The sequence below is a fragment of the Oncorhynchus kisutch genome, linkage group LG6 (assembly GCF_002021735.2).
Source record: "Oncorhynchus kisutch isolate 150728-3 linkage group LG6, Okis_V2, whole genome shotgun sequence".
Lineage (NCBI taxonomy): Eukaryota > Metazoa > Chordata > Actinopteri > Salmoniformes > Salmonidae > Oncorhynchus > Oncorhynchus kisutch.
The window spans coordinates 53,162,124-53,177,659 of NC_034179.2; the positions used below are offsets into that span (position 1 = coordinate 53,162,124).

Below are 15,536 nucleotides of genomic sequence, written 5' to 3' on the forward strand. Positions count from 1 at the left end.
GTCAGTGACTGTCGGGTTCTTGGTCACCTCCCTGACCAAGGCCTTTCTCCCCCAATTGCTCAGTTTGGCCAGGCGGCCAGCTCTAGGAAGTCTTGGTGGTTCCAAAATTCTTCCATTTAAGAATAATGGAGGTAATGTTTTCTTTGGGACCATCAATTCTGCAGAATTGCTTTGGCACACTTCCCCAGATCTGTGCCTCGACACAATCCTGTCTCGGGGCTCTACGGACAAGTCTAGGACCGAAAAGCTCCATAACAGCTTTTAGTTTATTTGGTAAATATTTCCTTAACTCTTCTTGAACTGCACTGTTGGTTAAGGGCTTGTAAGTAAGCATTTCACGGTAAGGTCTACACTTGTTGTATTCGGCACATGTTCCAAATAAAGTTTGATTTGACTTGCTTCAACCTCATGGCTTGGTTTTTGCTCTGACATGCACTGTCAACTGTGGGAACTTATATAGACAGGTGTGTGCCTTTCCAAATCATGTCCAATCAATTGAGTTTACCACAGGTGGAGTCCAATCAAGTTGTGAAACAGCTCAAGGATGATCAATGGAAACAGGATGCACCCGAGCTCAATTTTGTAATTATGGGTTAGTGTGTAGATTGATGAGGAAAAACAATGATTTCATTAATTTTAGAATAAGGCAGTAACGTAACAAAATGTGTAGAAAGTAAAAGGGTCCGAATACTTTCCGAATGCGCTGTATTGTAGCGAATATGGCTTCAACTGGGACTTGAACTCAGACCCATCGACTATCAACCCAACACCTTAGCAGTTACGCCAAGAGATCCATTCTCTACCCTCTACACTACCTGGCCCTTCCATCGGGAAGCACACCCCTAAAACACTTCTCTATCTCAAGTACAACGCCCAGGCACACCGTCGATGGCCTCACAGTAGTTCCACCCCACTTGACACCAACACATACAATTTGCTACACTTTCAAGGTACTCAAGTGCTATAATGGTTTACTTTGTTCCATCTGGATAGAAAGAAAATACAAAAAACACCAACAGGCAAATACACTTGCAACCGACTTTTTATTTGTAAATTATTCAATGCTGTGACACTAGGTTAAAAAAAAGTTTAAAGCATGACCAACTTACGGGTGGCAGGCATACATTGGCATGATCACAAGTGGGCTGTGCCTAACAAAACAGAGACCATACAAATGTCCTTAAAATGGCAGTTTATAAACAGTCAACAACAACATATCAAAAGAATGCCAAAATCAATAACACGCTTCACAAAACAACCAAAGCCAAGCTATACTGGGCTGGTAATGTTTCTGGAATCGTACTAGAAAGAATATGAAAAGAAAAATGAATGGGTAAGTGTCTACAGCTGCAGCAGCCCCCCCCCCCCCCCAAAAAAAAGTATTTGTTACATATCTTTCAGTAGCAAAAGTCATAACAGTAGATACATAGCTGTACATGTATGGAGTCACTCAAAAACATTAGTAGAAAGTAAGGAACTACAACATGTAAGAAGCACATTCATTTCTCAATTTTAATCTAGATACATTTCCTAACTTGTTATGAGACCAAGTTCAGATATGACCACACCTTTCCACTGACTTTACAGGGGGGTTTAATGCAGGGGAGAGAACACATTCTGACAAATGCTAAATGCCTCACTGCTTGTTGATTACAATTTACACCATATCATTTTTAAGACAGCTCCTTAACAGCTAAAGGGTCAGAGTTTAGCTCAGGTTAATGCCATGGTGGAACACAATACAGCTCAGCCTTCATTTCTTCTTCTTTTTCTTCTTGGGAGGGCCTTGATCCGAGTCGCTACCTTTAGATGAATCGGAACCCGAGCTGCTTGAGCTGCTAGAGGAAGAGGAGCTAGAACTGTCATCACTGTCGTCCGACGAAGAGCTTGAGGAGTCACTACTGTCAGACGATGAGTCACTGGAAGAGCTGTCAGAATCACTGCTGCTGCTACTACCACTTGAATCCTTTGACCTGAAAGCAAGTAACACAACATACAAAACCATTGCATAAGCAGAATAGTGAGTACATTGCAGAAGGCATAGTGCAGGCAATGTCAGGCACAGCCTAGATCTCTATTGCATATAATAATAGAAATTACGTCGCTCTACCCATATAAGTTATATCTGCAACCATCAATGTTAGAACCATTTTATGGGGTTAGAGCTGAAAAATAACCTGTGACAGTTACCTTTTCTTCTTAATTTTTTTCTCACTGGAGTCCTCCTTTCCTGGTCTGAATACAGATGAAAATAGTAACATGTCATGGCTGAGAAAATTCCAAAGATTATTCAAAACCAACCAGGGGAAATTAAAAGTGAAAAGGAACTTTACAGAGGAAATGGCCTCCCATTGACAAGTTCTAGTGTAACACCTCTTGATGGCAGTGCTAGACAATGAGGTTGGATTACAGTGCTAGCCTCAAACCGATTACCACTGTATCCATGCAGCGAACCATTCCTGTATGCTTCCGAGAACAGGGTGGCTCACGAAGCTATTGCAGTACATGGTACCCCCCCCCCCCCCCCCCCCGCAACATCATCCTCCGCACCTCCCTCTATTGGTCACGAGTCCCAGGTGACTCTCCAGTGTTTAAAACATCTTCAGAACAACAACAAAAAGTTACCCACTGTCAAGCTGACTTCGCTATACAGCGCTCATCCAAAACAAATAAAATACTTCATGGTTGACCTACCCTGTGGTATTGACCTGTTTATTTTCATTTTCTTTCAGTTTCTTTTTCATTTCTGTCGTCCTTGATGGCCTGTGAAGGTATTTTCGTTTACCAATGCACTCATATGTCCAGTGTCCAAACTCCAAACATTTCTGACACCGAACATGTTGTTTATTTGCCTCCCTGTATGAAAATCAAATTTCGTACAGTTTAGCAGATGTTGTACCAGGTGCGGCAAATTGCTTTTTTACTCACTCCTAACAATGCAGTAAAATGTCAAACAGTAGACACTAATCATGCAATTTAATTATGAAATCAAGAAATGTCCGAACGAATCCAATTTAAAAAACAAATAGCAATGTAATAGTAATCTAAATTCAATCTATACGTTTTACACCGGATGAATTTACACAAGATATACTAAGAATGGTATGTACCAACAGTAGATTTATTAGTGAGCTATGTCAAGAATCCAGTATAAATATGTGCGCATAAACGGTGTAACTAAAATGCAATGTACAGTAGTAGACATATTAGAAAGAGCCATATTGAGAATACATTATTTAAATACACAGTACAGAACCCCATGGCAAAATGGATAGAATTGCAGGAAATGTTAGTGCCACTGAATTAATTTAAAATATTGAGGGGAGACTCTTACTGAGTGTAAATGTTTTTTAGGCTGGATCATGTTGTTGTACGTTTTAATTATGTAAATGTATTGATTGTTGCCGCTTTCTTGGCCAGGTCTCCCTTGAAAAAGAGATTGTGTCTCAATGGGCTTTTCCTGGTTAAATAAATCAATTGAACGGAGGGTGGGGGGGGGCATTGACATGAGTATAAATTATCAATACTGAAATAGCTGGATAATGCCAGCTGTTTCTTGGGCAAATGGTTACCGTGGTCATATTAAGTGCAAATTATACTTTTCCGGAATAGAGTAACCTCCCTGACTGGATCTGAGTGTCTACGGCCTGTTAAGAAATATTGAGACCAATGTGGCACTAGTCGTTGCTGGCTCAAGAACTGTGCCTGTTCCCCAGACACAGTGTTGCACTTCAGTAGTAACGTTAAGTTAGCTAGCGCTAGCTAACTTATGTAGGGGCTATAAAACATGCAGACAGGAGGAAATGCATGCTTATTAGACAAATGTATACTATATGAAATGTAACTTTTGTTAACTTGGTACATCATTATTGCCTACATATCTCAAACAAATGAAAAAAAATTGTGGCCAAGTAACGTTAGCTAGATAGCGTTAAATCAGGCCAGTATTGTTAGCTAGCTATTCGGAACTCAGTCTTAACATGGTGATCACTAAATACTTTGAATCAAGTAACTATACCAAAATACCTTAGCATGTTAGCAATAACCAAACTTACGCTTGCCGACGAGCAATAACTCTGTGCATGGGCGTCGCCATATTGCAATTTATCCAAAGATAACTAACCCAAGATGGACCAGAGCCTGTCGTTTCCAATGGGAGCAAATGAATCATAGTGGGCAGAACAAGCAAGTTTGAAGGGCAGAGGCAAGCACGAGCTAGTGAGATCCTATTGGCGCGCTCTAGCATGTATTTGCATATTTCCAGTACCGAACGCCTATTCTGTGAAGTACGCGTGTACAATAACTCAATTCGACCTTGCGCTCCAAAACAACGCAACTTTGGTAAAGGGTAATGTCTACAAAACTTAATCCACCCTGTTCGTAACACGATTATAGTTTTGGGAAAAGAAAACTGTATTGAGATCAAATGTTTCATCAATGTGTAGAATGTCGACCAAAATCCATCTCCCTCCTTCTCTCATTGGGCTTCCTTTTATCACCATATTTGTCGGTGAGTAGAAATGCCAACCGGATGCTTCAGATTTATACATCCGGCAAAAATCTGGCTCATTGTTATATCAGCGGCTGAGCTACTTCATCTTCTTCAGTGGGGTTTAACAGTGGTTGGCATCCAATATTAACGTTGCATTACCGCCACCAACAGGACTGGAGTATAAATCATTATACTTTTTGATTCAAAAAGGGGAAAAGCAAAACAAAAATATACATTTTCATCTAATCCTACTGTCATCACAAACCCACCACCCCATTCTACTATTTGACCGTATCTAATCTTACACCAGGCCAATGGCCTGAGAAGATGTAGCCCAATATTGGACTAAAGAAGCCTAACCTTACTCATTAGTACAAGGACCTTAAATGTTCTGTTCAAAGGGTGAATTGGCTCAGGAAGCAAAAACAGCCAAATAATACATCTAAACGTGAATTTATTCTCAATTGCGGTACGGTTCTAAATCCCTCAACTTTCATATCACATAAAAAAAGTATAATATTCCTACTTTCATATCACAAGGCAGTTAGCCCACTGTTCCTAGGTCGTCATTGAAAATAAGAATTTGTTCTTAACGGACTTGCCTAGTTAAATAAAGATCAAATATATACTTTTTTGAAAACACCAAAATAATTTCACAAATGCGAAATTCACACTTACTGTACGGTGTTTTAACAGTTGCAGCCACAATATTTTTCAGTGACAACACGTTTGTGGCGTCTATCTTCCATTGGCACACATGTGTTTGGAGACATAGATAGCTATTTAGCACAGGGAGCCCAAAAGAAAACGAGCTGTACAGGAAATATGCCCTGTGGGGATCCTAACCCTATGAACGTGTCTATCAATTTAACCTTTTGTTTTTTGAAAGGCTGCGGTGCGTTCTGTGTACCTACCGCATGCGCTCAATATTTTCAATTTATGCATTGCTGTATAGTGTGGTGGTACAAACGGAAGACTCTAACTACCAATTGGATACTACAAAATTGGGGGGGAAAAGGGCTAAAACAAATAAATAAAATAAAAACTAAGATTAATAAATAAATATGAATTTAGAAAATATTTTAGCTAGTTGAAAAGAAAAGCACATATTAATAATATTAATAAAAAAATATATTATGAAGTACAAATTACAAGTGCATAACTATATCATAATTTTCCATTAAGAAAACTTGTCGGAAAAACAATTTGTATCATTATTTTATTGCAATGTGATCATAAACCATGTTCAATAATTGATTGACAATAAAGAAAAGCCTCATGTTGATGTTGGTCACATTACTGCTAATTAATGTGAGCTAGTCATGCTGCGTGCCCTGTGCAGTTCCAAAACAATCCAAAGGGTGGCAGTTTAGACCACAAATTAATGTTTCGCATGAAATAATGTTCTAGTTACCTGCAATAGAGCAGGATTGGGATTTTAGATTGCCATTTTTTGGATTATGTTGGAACTGCGTGATCTCACATTAGCAGTAGGCTTGTATTTTTACTGTAGGTGGAGGGGGGCAGATAATTTTTGCAGATATGTACAAACGCAGGCACCAAATGCACTTGGACATAATTATTTTATTATATTTGTGGTAATAAATCACAGATTCCAAGGTCAATTAGCTACAGGACAATAATTCGACCTATTTAATTACACAAAAACACCTCCTCCAAACCCCCCTGTAGTAACAACACTTCCAACTAAATAGTAACAATGTTTGCAAGTTATATTACACAGTACTAGGATTTTAGGCTACTGAGTGGCGCAGCAGTCTAAGGCACTGCATCGCAGTGCTAGAGGCGTCACTACAGACCCTGGTTCAATCACGGGCTGTATCACAACCGGCTGCGATTGGGAGTCCCATTAGGTGGCGCACAATTGGTCCAGCGTCGTTCGGGTTAGGGGAGGGACAGTGACAGTGACAGAAACATATCAGTGTCTAACAGTTTATACACACAGGACATGTCAGAAGTGGCATCTTTCTTTTTTTGAGAGGTAATGTTTAGCAAGAACTACTTCTTCTGGCTGGAGAGGAATATGACATGTTTGTCTTGTGTGGGCCTCCCCTCGCCTGTGTTCTCTCTGTCCTGTCTGCTTCTCTCTCTTCCTTGCTGTTTGAAGTTCTGCTTTCCTGAATCTCCTATATCATTACAGAGATGGCATAGTATCAGTGCCGTAGCAATATGGTATATTCTGAACAGACAAAAACACACACAAGCAATATGTGCGTACACATACACGCAACATGTCCATATTACCTCAACTAACCGGTGCCCCCGCACATTAACTGTACCGGTGCCACCCTGTATATAGTCTCGCTATTGTTATTTTACTGCTGCTCTTTAATTACTTGTTACTTTTATTTCTTATTCTTATCTGTATTTTTAACTGCATTCACTGTATTCGGCACATGTGACTAATAACATTTGATTTGAGCAACAGGCAAATAATGTTTACCTGAATTGAGCTAAAGGTCAAATCTGGGAAATGTCTGTTCCTTAATCAAATAAAATAAAATGTATTTATTAAGCCCTTCTTACATCAGCTGATGTCACAAAGTGCTGTACAGAAACCCAGCCTAAAACCCCAAACAGCAAGCAATGCAGGTGTAGAAGCACGATGGCTAGGAAAAACTAGTTGGTTGTCGAGGGTGCAACAGGTCAGCACAACAGGAGTCAATGTCAGTTGGCTTTTCATAGCCGATCATTCAGAGTATCTCTCCCGCTCCTGCTGTCTCTAGAGAGTTGAAAACAGCAGGTCTGGGACAGGTAGCACATCCGGTGAACAGGTCAGGGTTCCATAGTTGCAGGCAGAACAGTTGAAACTGGAGCAGCAGCACAGCCAGGTGGACTGGGGACAGCAAGGAGTCATCAGGCCAGGTAGTCCTGAGGCATGATCCTAGGGCTCAGGTCCTCTGAGAGAGAGAAAGAAAGAAAGAGAGAGAGAAAGAGGGAAAAAGAGAGAAAGAGAATTAGAGAGAGTATACTTAAATTCACACAGATCATCGGATAAGACAGGAGAAATACTCCACAACTATAAGCATAATGCCATTTAATATCATCAGAGGTAAACATAGGTAATTCTGGAGATTTTATACACAACCATCCATTAATTTCAATCCATAGTTTACTAGAATGGCAGCATTAAAAACATATGCTCTATGGATTTTGAATCAGATGAACAAAAAACACAAGGTATTTTGTCAAAATTGAATCTTTTGTGCAATAAATCATTAACAGGGTAGATGGAAGAAAATATTTTAAAATGTGTTTCTTTAACTTTAGGTATAACTGGACAATTAAGGTAAAAGGTAGTCAGTCATGTTTGACCATAGCATGGCTTGGTCACTTCCATAGCAATATATTGAATTATAATCACCAATCGTATCCACTTATTGTTGAATTTGTTATTCAAGATTCAAGTCATTAATTTGGAAAAGAGGGAATAACATCATAATATAACAGTGTTCTTAATAAGTCCAAGTAAATGAAGTGGAATTGCTTTGCAAACCTTCATATATTCTCTCTGAGTAATATTAACATGAAACAACATGAACTCGTCAAACGGCAAAGCGCTCTCTCCCTCAGAGATTGAATAGTCGCAAGTGTGCGCCGAAATATAATTTCTTTGGACGAATCAAAAATGCCTTTGGAAAACCACTTTGACTCCGTCTCCTAAAGTGCTACTGTGCACATAAATGCTGGTTTTAGGCAGCACTAAAAAGGCCAGGAAGAACAGGGCTCATGATTGGAGTAGTCAGTGTAATGCAGTTTAGCCTAGTTTATTTTTCATCATCTCAGCAGGGCAAAATACTCCGGGCTGAGAGACAAAATCATTCGTGGCTGAGACAAAAATCATTCACGAAAGCCACGGCCTGGTGACGTCAATGGCTCCTACCACACCTATTTTCTAGTGACGTTACGTTTGATATCGGACCTCCGATGTTTTCGTCGAAATCGATCAACCGTTTACTTTAAAGCAGTGTGCAGATGCATTTATCGCTTTATCAGAAGCACGTGATCAATGACGTCCGAAGATTCGTTTCATCGAACAACCACCTGATTGGTATGGCATTGGGCTCGTTTGCGTGGTAAGGCGAAAACAACAGACAGGACAAAAGGCGAGGCGTGAAATTGGGGGAGGTGCTTCTGTGACAGCCGGAAACTGATGGGGTTTTCCAACAGCAAGGTTCAGTGGAAAATAGCTGTCTTGCCATTATTTATACATTTTGTCTTTCTTATGTAGAAATAAGCATGTCTCCAACCCACATATCACACACTGAAATATGTACAATATTGTACAATCAATTGGTGAGAGAGAGAGAGACTCATATCACATTACGTTGTACATATCCATTGTAGAACTGCGTCAAAGTTGGTTCCTGTTTCAGGCACTTCTTTGGTCACGTTCTTGTGGGTCAAACAAAAACACCATGATTGGTAGACAATAGAGCCTCCCACAATGCAGGTGATGGCTGCAGGATGAAGTTGGTGAAGAGCAACTGCAGAAACTTGCAGTCAAAACTCCATGACCTTTGATCAAACTTCATGTGGTCGACATGTAGACAGATGCAAGTCGGATCATTTTTATATAATAATGCAACACCCTTTGAAAAGTGACAAGATGGCGTGTGGGACGTCATCTATAACAAAGATTATGGATATACTGACAAGACGTACATGTCTCTCCACCCAAACAATGGGAGTCATCCACAAAGCGGCACGGCAGGCTGTCTAGCTCCCTCCTATCCTTTCTTTAGATTGGTGGATACATCTTATTATTGTAATTCTTTTTGAATATTCAATTGTGGTTGTTGACGTCAACTGCTAGTATTCACTGGAGAGTGATGCTATGTGACTTGCCTCATATCATGAATATGCATAGCCATCTCAAGACAAATCCAATATAAAGTGTTTTTTTCTTCAAATTGCTGGGATGTCACATGTTATACTTACACAGGTACACTCAACAACTTATCTAGAAGAAAAATAAACACACACCTATTTAGGCGAGGTGCTGGCTAGCGGAGTAGAGAACTTGAAAATAAAAGAGAGCCGCACACTCTAGGAGCTCAGATGCAAACATTTAATTACCAACGTTTCGACAGCCAAGCTGTCTTCATCAGGGTATAATCACAAACACTGCGGGATGACTCATTTATGTAGTGTCAAAAGACACAGGTGTCTGTAATCATGGCCAAGAGTAGCCTAATATCATTGGTTAATTATCAAATATTAAAATGTCATACAAAGAATAGCATACAAACAACAAATGGTTAGCATACGATCATAAATTCAATTGACTACACAAGCTTACAAACAATTACAATGGCAAAGTCACAATAATCACAAGAATGGCTTCAGATCAAAGTCTACGTTGAGACCGAAGGGCGCAAGGGTCTTTAAGTTAAAGATCCAGGCAGCCTCTCGTTTTAACAATAGATTATCAAGGTCACCCCCTCTCCTAGGGAGGGTGACATGTTCGATGCCAATATAACGCAGAGACGAAATCGAGTGGCCTGCCTCCAAGAAAAACACTCAACAACTTAAGCATTATGAATCTTCTATCTGATCAAATAAACCTCACGTAGCAAATAAGCCTTTCATTTTTTGGTTGAACAAATTCAACACTCATTGACCTCCATACACAAGTCCTTGCTTGGTGGGCGAAACAACAACAAAAAACGTGACATGCTGGAGTGTTACACTGCAAGGCCCGGGTACTTCCAAATAAAGTAACCATAGGATAAATTAGTTATTATGTGAGGGCTTACAGTGGGGCAAAAAAAGTATTTAGTCAGCAACCAATTGTGCAAGTTCTCCCACGTAAAAAGATGAGAGGCCTGTAATTTTCATCATAGGTACACTTCACCTATGACAGACAAAATGAGAAGAAAAAAAATCCAGAAAAATTGGTGAAGATTCACCAATTTTTCAGGATTTTTTTTCTTCTAATTTTTTTGGTATATTTAAAAACAAATCATTTTAGACTTTTACTCAAGTACTATTTTACTGGGTGACATTCACTTTTACTTAAGTCATTTTCTATTAAGGTATCTTTACTTTTAGTCAAATATGAGAATATGGTACTTTTCCCACCACTGTTGGTTGCCCTGACCAACCTATCATCAAACTACAGAACTTGCTCTGAAGTTTGACTAGTATGACAGACAGAGCTTTATTTTCTGAGTTCCCAGTTGTTTTGAATGCACTAAAGTTGGATGTCAGAGATTTCCGAGTTCCCAGTTGATTTGAAAGCGGCATGAGAAGTCTTGCTGAAACCAGTCACGTGGGTCGCGTCAACGAAGCAAGTCTCGATCAGGTTTTCCCAAACTCGGTCCTGGGGCCCATTGAGGAGATGGATATTTGTAAAGAAGAGTGAGGTCAGTTTCAGGACTTGAGTAAACAGTAGCTGTCTCAGGTTGATCTTAATTCAGATATAGAAACAGTGAATGATGGACTAAGAGGAGCAATAGTAGGGTCTGTAAGCATTGGTGTAAAGTACTTAGGTAAAAATACTTTCAAGTACTACTGAAGTTGTTTTTTTGTGGTATCTGTACTTTACTATTTATATTTTTGACAACTTCTACTTCACTTCATTCCTAAAGAAAATAATGTAATTTTTCTCCATACATTTTCCCTGACACCCAAAAGTATTAGTTACATTTTGACAGGAAAAGGGTCCAATTCACACACTTATCAAGAGAAGATCCTTGGTGATCCCTACTGCCTCTGATCTGGTGGACTCACTAAAGACAAATCCTTCGTTTGTAAATTATGTCTGATTGTTGGACTGTGCCCCAGGCTATCCGTCAATAAAAAACAAGAAAATTGTGCCGTCTGGTTTGCTTAATATACAGTGCCTTGTGAAAGTATTCGGCCCCCTTGAACTTTGCGACCTTTTGCCACATTTCAGGCTTCAAACATAAAGATATAAAACTATTTTTTTGTGAAGAATCAACAACAAGTGGGACACAATCATGAAGTGGAACGACATTTATTGGATATTTCAAACTTTTTTAACAAATCAAAAACTGAAAAATTGGGCGTGCAAAATTATTCAGCCCCTTTACTTTCAGTGCAGCAAACTCTCTCCAGAAGTTCAGTGAGGATCTCTGAATGATCCAATGTTGACCTAAATGACTAATGATGATAAATACAATCCACCTGTGTGTAATCAAGTCTCCGTATAAATGCACCTGCACTGTGATAGTCTCAGAGGTCCGTTAAAAGCGCAGAGAGCATCATGAAGAACAAGGAAAACACCAGGCAGGTCCGAGATACTGTTGTGAAGAAGTTTAAAGCCGGATTTGGATACAAAAAGATTTCCCAAGCTTTAAACATCCCAAGGAGCACTGTGCAAGCGATAATATTGAAATGGAAGGAGTATCAGACCACTGCAAATCTACCAAGACCTGGCCGTCCCTCTAAACTTTCAGCTCATACAAGGAGAAGACTGATCAGAGATGCAGCCAAGAGGCCCATGATCACTCTGGATGAACTGCAGAGATCTACAGCTGAGGTGGGAGACTCTGTCCATAGGACAACAATCAGTCGTATATTGCACAAATCTGGCCTTTATGGAAGAGTGGCAAGAAGAAAGCCATTTCTTAAAGATATCCATAAAAAGTGTTGTTTAAAGTTTGCCACAAGCCACCTGGGAGACACACCAAACATGTGGAAGAAGGTGCTCTGGTCAGATTAAACCAAAATTGAACTTTTTGGCAACAATGCAAAACGTTATGTTTGGTGTAAAAGCAACACAGCTCATCACCCTGAACACACCATCCCCACTGTCAAACATGGTGGTGGCAGCATCATGGTTTGGGCCTGCTTTTCTTCAGCAGGGACAGGGAAGATGGTTAAAATTGATGGGAAGATGGATGGAGCCAAATACAGGACCATTCTGGAAGAAAACCTGATGGTGTCTGCAAAAGACCTGAGACTGGGACGGAGATTTGTCTTCCAACAAGACAATGATCCAAAACATAAAGCAAAATCTACAATGGAATGGTTCAAAAATAAACATATCCAGGTGTTAGAATGGCCAAGTCAAAGTCCAGACCTGAATCCAATCGAGAATCTGTGGAAAGAACTGAAAACTGCTGTTCACAAATGCTCTCCATCCAACCTCACTGAGCTCGAGCTGTTTTGCAAGGAGGAATGGGAAAAAATGTCAGTCTCTCGATGTGCAAAACTGATAGAGACATACCCCAAGCGACTTACAGCTGTAATCTCAGCAAAAGGTGGCGCTACAAAGTATTAACTTAAGGGGGCTGAATAATTTTGCACGGCCAATTTTTCAGTTTTTGATTTGTAAATTTTTTGGGAAATATCCAATAAATGTCATTCCACTTCATGATTGTGTCCCACTTGTTGTTGATTCTTCACAAAAAAATACAGTTTTATATCTTTATGTTTGAAGCCTGAAATGTGGCATAAGGTCGCAAAGTTCAAGGGGGCCGAATACTTTCGCAAGGCACTGTAAGTACATTTTAGCAATTCAATTTACTTTTGATACTTAAGTATATTTAAAACCAAAAACTTTTAGACTTTTACTCAACTAATATTTTACTGGGTGACTTTCACTTTTACTTGAGTCATTCTCTATTAAGGTATCTTTACCTTTACTCAAATATGACAATTCAGTACTTTTTCCACCTCTGGCTGCAAGGCAGGTGATTCCTATGGGTACAGAGTAACGCAGTTCACTGGTGGACTGAAGAGTGTAGAGAAGCAGTATGAACAGGGCTTCCAGAATCTTGAAAAGGTCCCATAATTACCAGTACCTGATTCAGTATAAACAAGCACAAGCAGTAGTAAGAACAATCATTAGAACAGCTAAGAGGGAGTATTGGCGCCAGTTCTGTGGAAACATAGGCAGGACCGCTTCTGTGGGAGAGGTATGGGGGAGGATTAAGAGGATGAGTGGGGTCTGCTGAAATTGGGATATCCCTGTGCTGAAAAGTGGGGAAATTAATGCAGTGAGAGATATGGAGAAGGCAGAGATGTTAGCCCAGGTATCTGTGAAGGTCCACAGCTCAAATACTTTGATAGAAAAGGGTCAGTGTGGGAGAGAGCTGGTCAGAGGAGAACATCCGGAAGTCCTGGATCAGAGAGCGATGGTGGGGGATGCATTGAATGTCCCTTTTACGTTGGCTGAGATGAAGAGCGCATTAGCTAAAGCTGAGGTAACATCTCCTGGGAAGGATGAGATGTGTTACATCATGATGGCTCATCTCAGTGACACTGCAATAGGGAAAGTATTGGGCCGTTACAATAATCTCATGTATGTAAATTTATGGAAAGGATGATAACAGAAGACTGAAGTACTTTCTAGAGAGTAGAGGAATAATGTCACCAGATCAAAGTGGGTTCAGGAAAGGCAAGGGAACGATGGCTCCTCTACTGTGCCTTGACTCAGTCATACAGAAGACCCAGGCAAATGAGAGTTGATGGTAGCTGTGTTCTTTGATGTGGAAGAGGCTTATGACATGATGTGAAAGGATGGCCTACTTATCAAGTTGGATAACATGAGGGTTGGAGGAAGGGGTTTAACTGGATAAAGGATTACATTTTTGGGCGATCAATGCAAGTGAGGTTGGGGAGCTATGATGTAGATAATGGTACCCCCTGCAGGGAAGTGTCATTAGTCCTTTGTTGTTCTCCATTATAATTGATGATGTATTCTTCCATGTGAGACCTGATATTGGGAGGTCATTGTTTGCGGATGATAGGGCACTGTGGAAGAGACAGAGAAATATTACCCATAAAGCCAGAGTTCATGAAGCGATTAGTGAAGTTGAGCAGTGGTCCGTCAGGTGGGGCTTCAAGTTTTAAGTTGAGAAAACATAGACTGTGTTTTTATCTAGAAGGTAGGTTGGGGAGGAAATCTTATTGAAGTTGTATGGAAGGAATCTGGAGAGAGTGGGAGGGTTTAGGTTCCTGGGGTTCTGGTTTGACACTCGAATGACATGGGCGGAGCATAGTAGTTGTCAAAGGAAAGAAAATATTGAATGTGATGTTATATCCTTCCTGTTTGGCCCTGTCCGGGGGTGTCCTCGGATGGGGCCACAGTGTCTCCTGACCCCTCCTGTCTCAGCCTCCAGTATTTATGCTGCAGTAGTTTATGTGTCGGGGGGCTGGGGTCAGTTTGTTATATCTGGAGTACTTCTCCTGTCCTATTCGGTGTCCTGTGTGAATCTAAGTGTGCGTTCTCTAATTCTCTCCTTCTCTCTTTCGGAGGACCTGAGCCCTAGGACCATGCCCCAGGACTACCTGACATGATGACTCCTTGCTGTCCCCAGTCCACCTGGCCATGCTGCTGTTCCAGTTTCAACTGACCTGAGCCCTAGGACCATGCCCCAGGACTACCTGACATGATGACTCCTTGCTGTCCCCAGTCCACCTGGCCATGCTGCTGCTCCAGTTTCAACTTCCACCTGACTGTGCTGCTGCTCCAGTTTCAACTGTTCTGCCTTATTATTATTCGACCATGCTGGTCATTTATGAACATTTGAACATCTTGGCCATGTTCTGTTATAATCTCCACCCGGCACAGCCAGAAGAGGACTGGCCACCCCACATAGCCTGGTTCCTCTCTAGGTTTCTTCCTAGGTATTGGCCTTTCTAGGGAGTTTTTCCTAGCCACCGTGCTTCTACACCTGCATTGCTTGCTGTTTGGGGTTTTAGGCTGGGTTTCTGTACAGCACTTTGAGATATCAGCTGATGTACGAAGGGCTATATAAATAAATTTGATTTGATTTGATTTGATGTGTTGCTTGTCAGGAGTGGAGTGGGGGAGCCAATAGATTGGCGTTGAAAATGATATGCGGTGCATTCAGAAAATATTCAGACCCCTTGACTTTTTCCACATTTTGTTACGTTACAACTTTATTTCAAAAAATGTATTCAATTATATTCAGACCCTTTACTAAATACTTTGTTGAAGCATCTTCGGCAGTGATTACAGCCTCAAGTCTTCTTGGGTGTGACGCTACAAGCTTGCCACACCTGTATTTGGGGATTTTCTCCCATT

The 15,536-nt window shown here is 40.6% G+C and overlaps 1 protein-coding gene across 2 annotated transcripts; it reads right to left on the reverse strand.

Moving 5' to 3' along the window:
• Positions 1-1,024: 1,024 nt before the first annotated feature.
• On the reverse strand, positions 1,025-4,454 carry zcchc10 (zinc finger, CCHC domain containing 10). Of its 2 annotated transcripts, none has more exons than XM_031826932.1 (4): positions 4,027-4,454; positions 2,695-2,856; positions 2,191-2,235; positions 1,025-1,973 (listed from the first exon to the last, which is right to left on the reverse strand). In XM_031826932.1, exons 1-4 carry the CDS (start codon positions 4,032-4,034, stop codon positions 1,754-1,756), a joined length of 435 nt encoding a protein of 144 aa, XP_031682792.1. In that variant the 5' UTR covers positions 4,035-4,454; the 3' UTR covers positions 1,025-1,753. The 2 variants fall into 2 exon arrangements, with proteins under 2 accessions (XP_031682792.1, XP_020341501.2); XM_020485912.2 differs by having other exon boundaries at positions 4,056-4,450.
• Between the last annotated feature and the right edge of the window lie 11,082 nt (positions 4,455-15,536).

Excerpts from the sequence above, each read along its gene's own strand:
- zcchc10 (XM_020485912.2), bottom strand. The coding sequence starts at position 4,435 with ATGAAACATTTGATCTCAATACAGTTTTCTTTTCCCAAAACTATAATC. Across the intron at positions 2,236-2,694 it reads AAACAGGTCAATACCACAGG|ACCAGGAAAGGAGGACTCCA; the intron begins GTAGGTCAACCA and ends ATCTGTATTCAG. Across the intron at positions 1,974-2,190 it reads AAAAAAATTAAGAAGAAAAG|GTCAAAGGATTCAAGTGGTA; the intron begins GTAACTGTCACA and ends ACTTGCTTTCAG.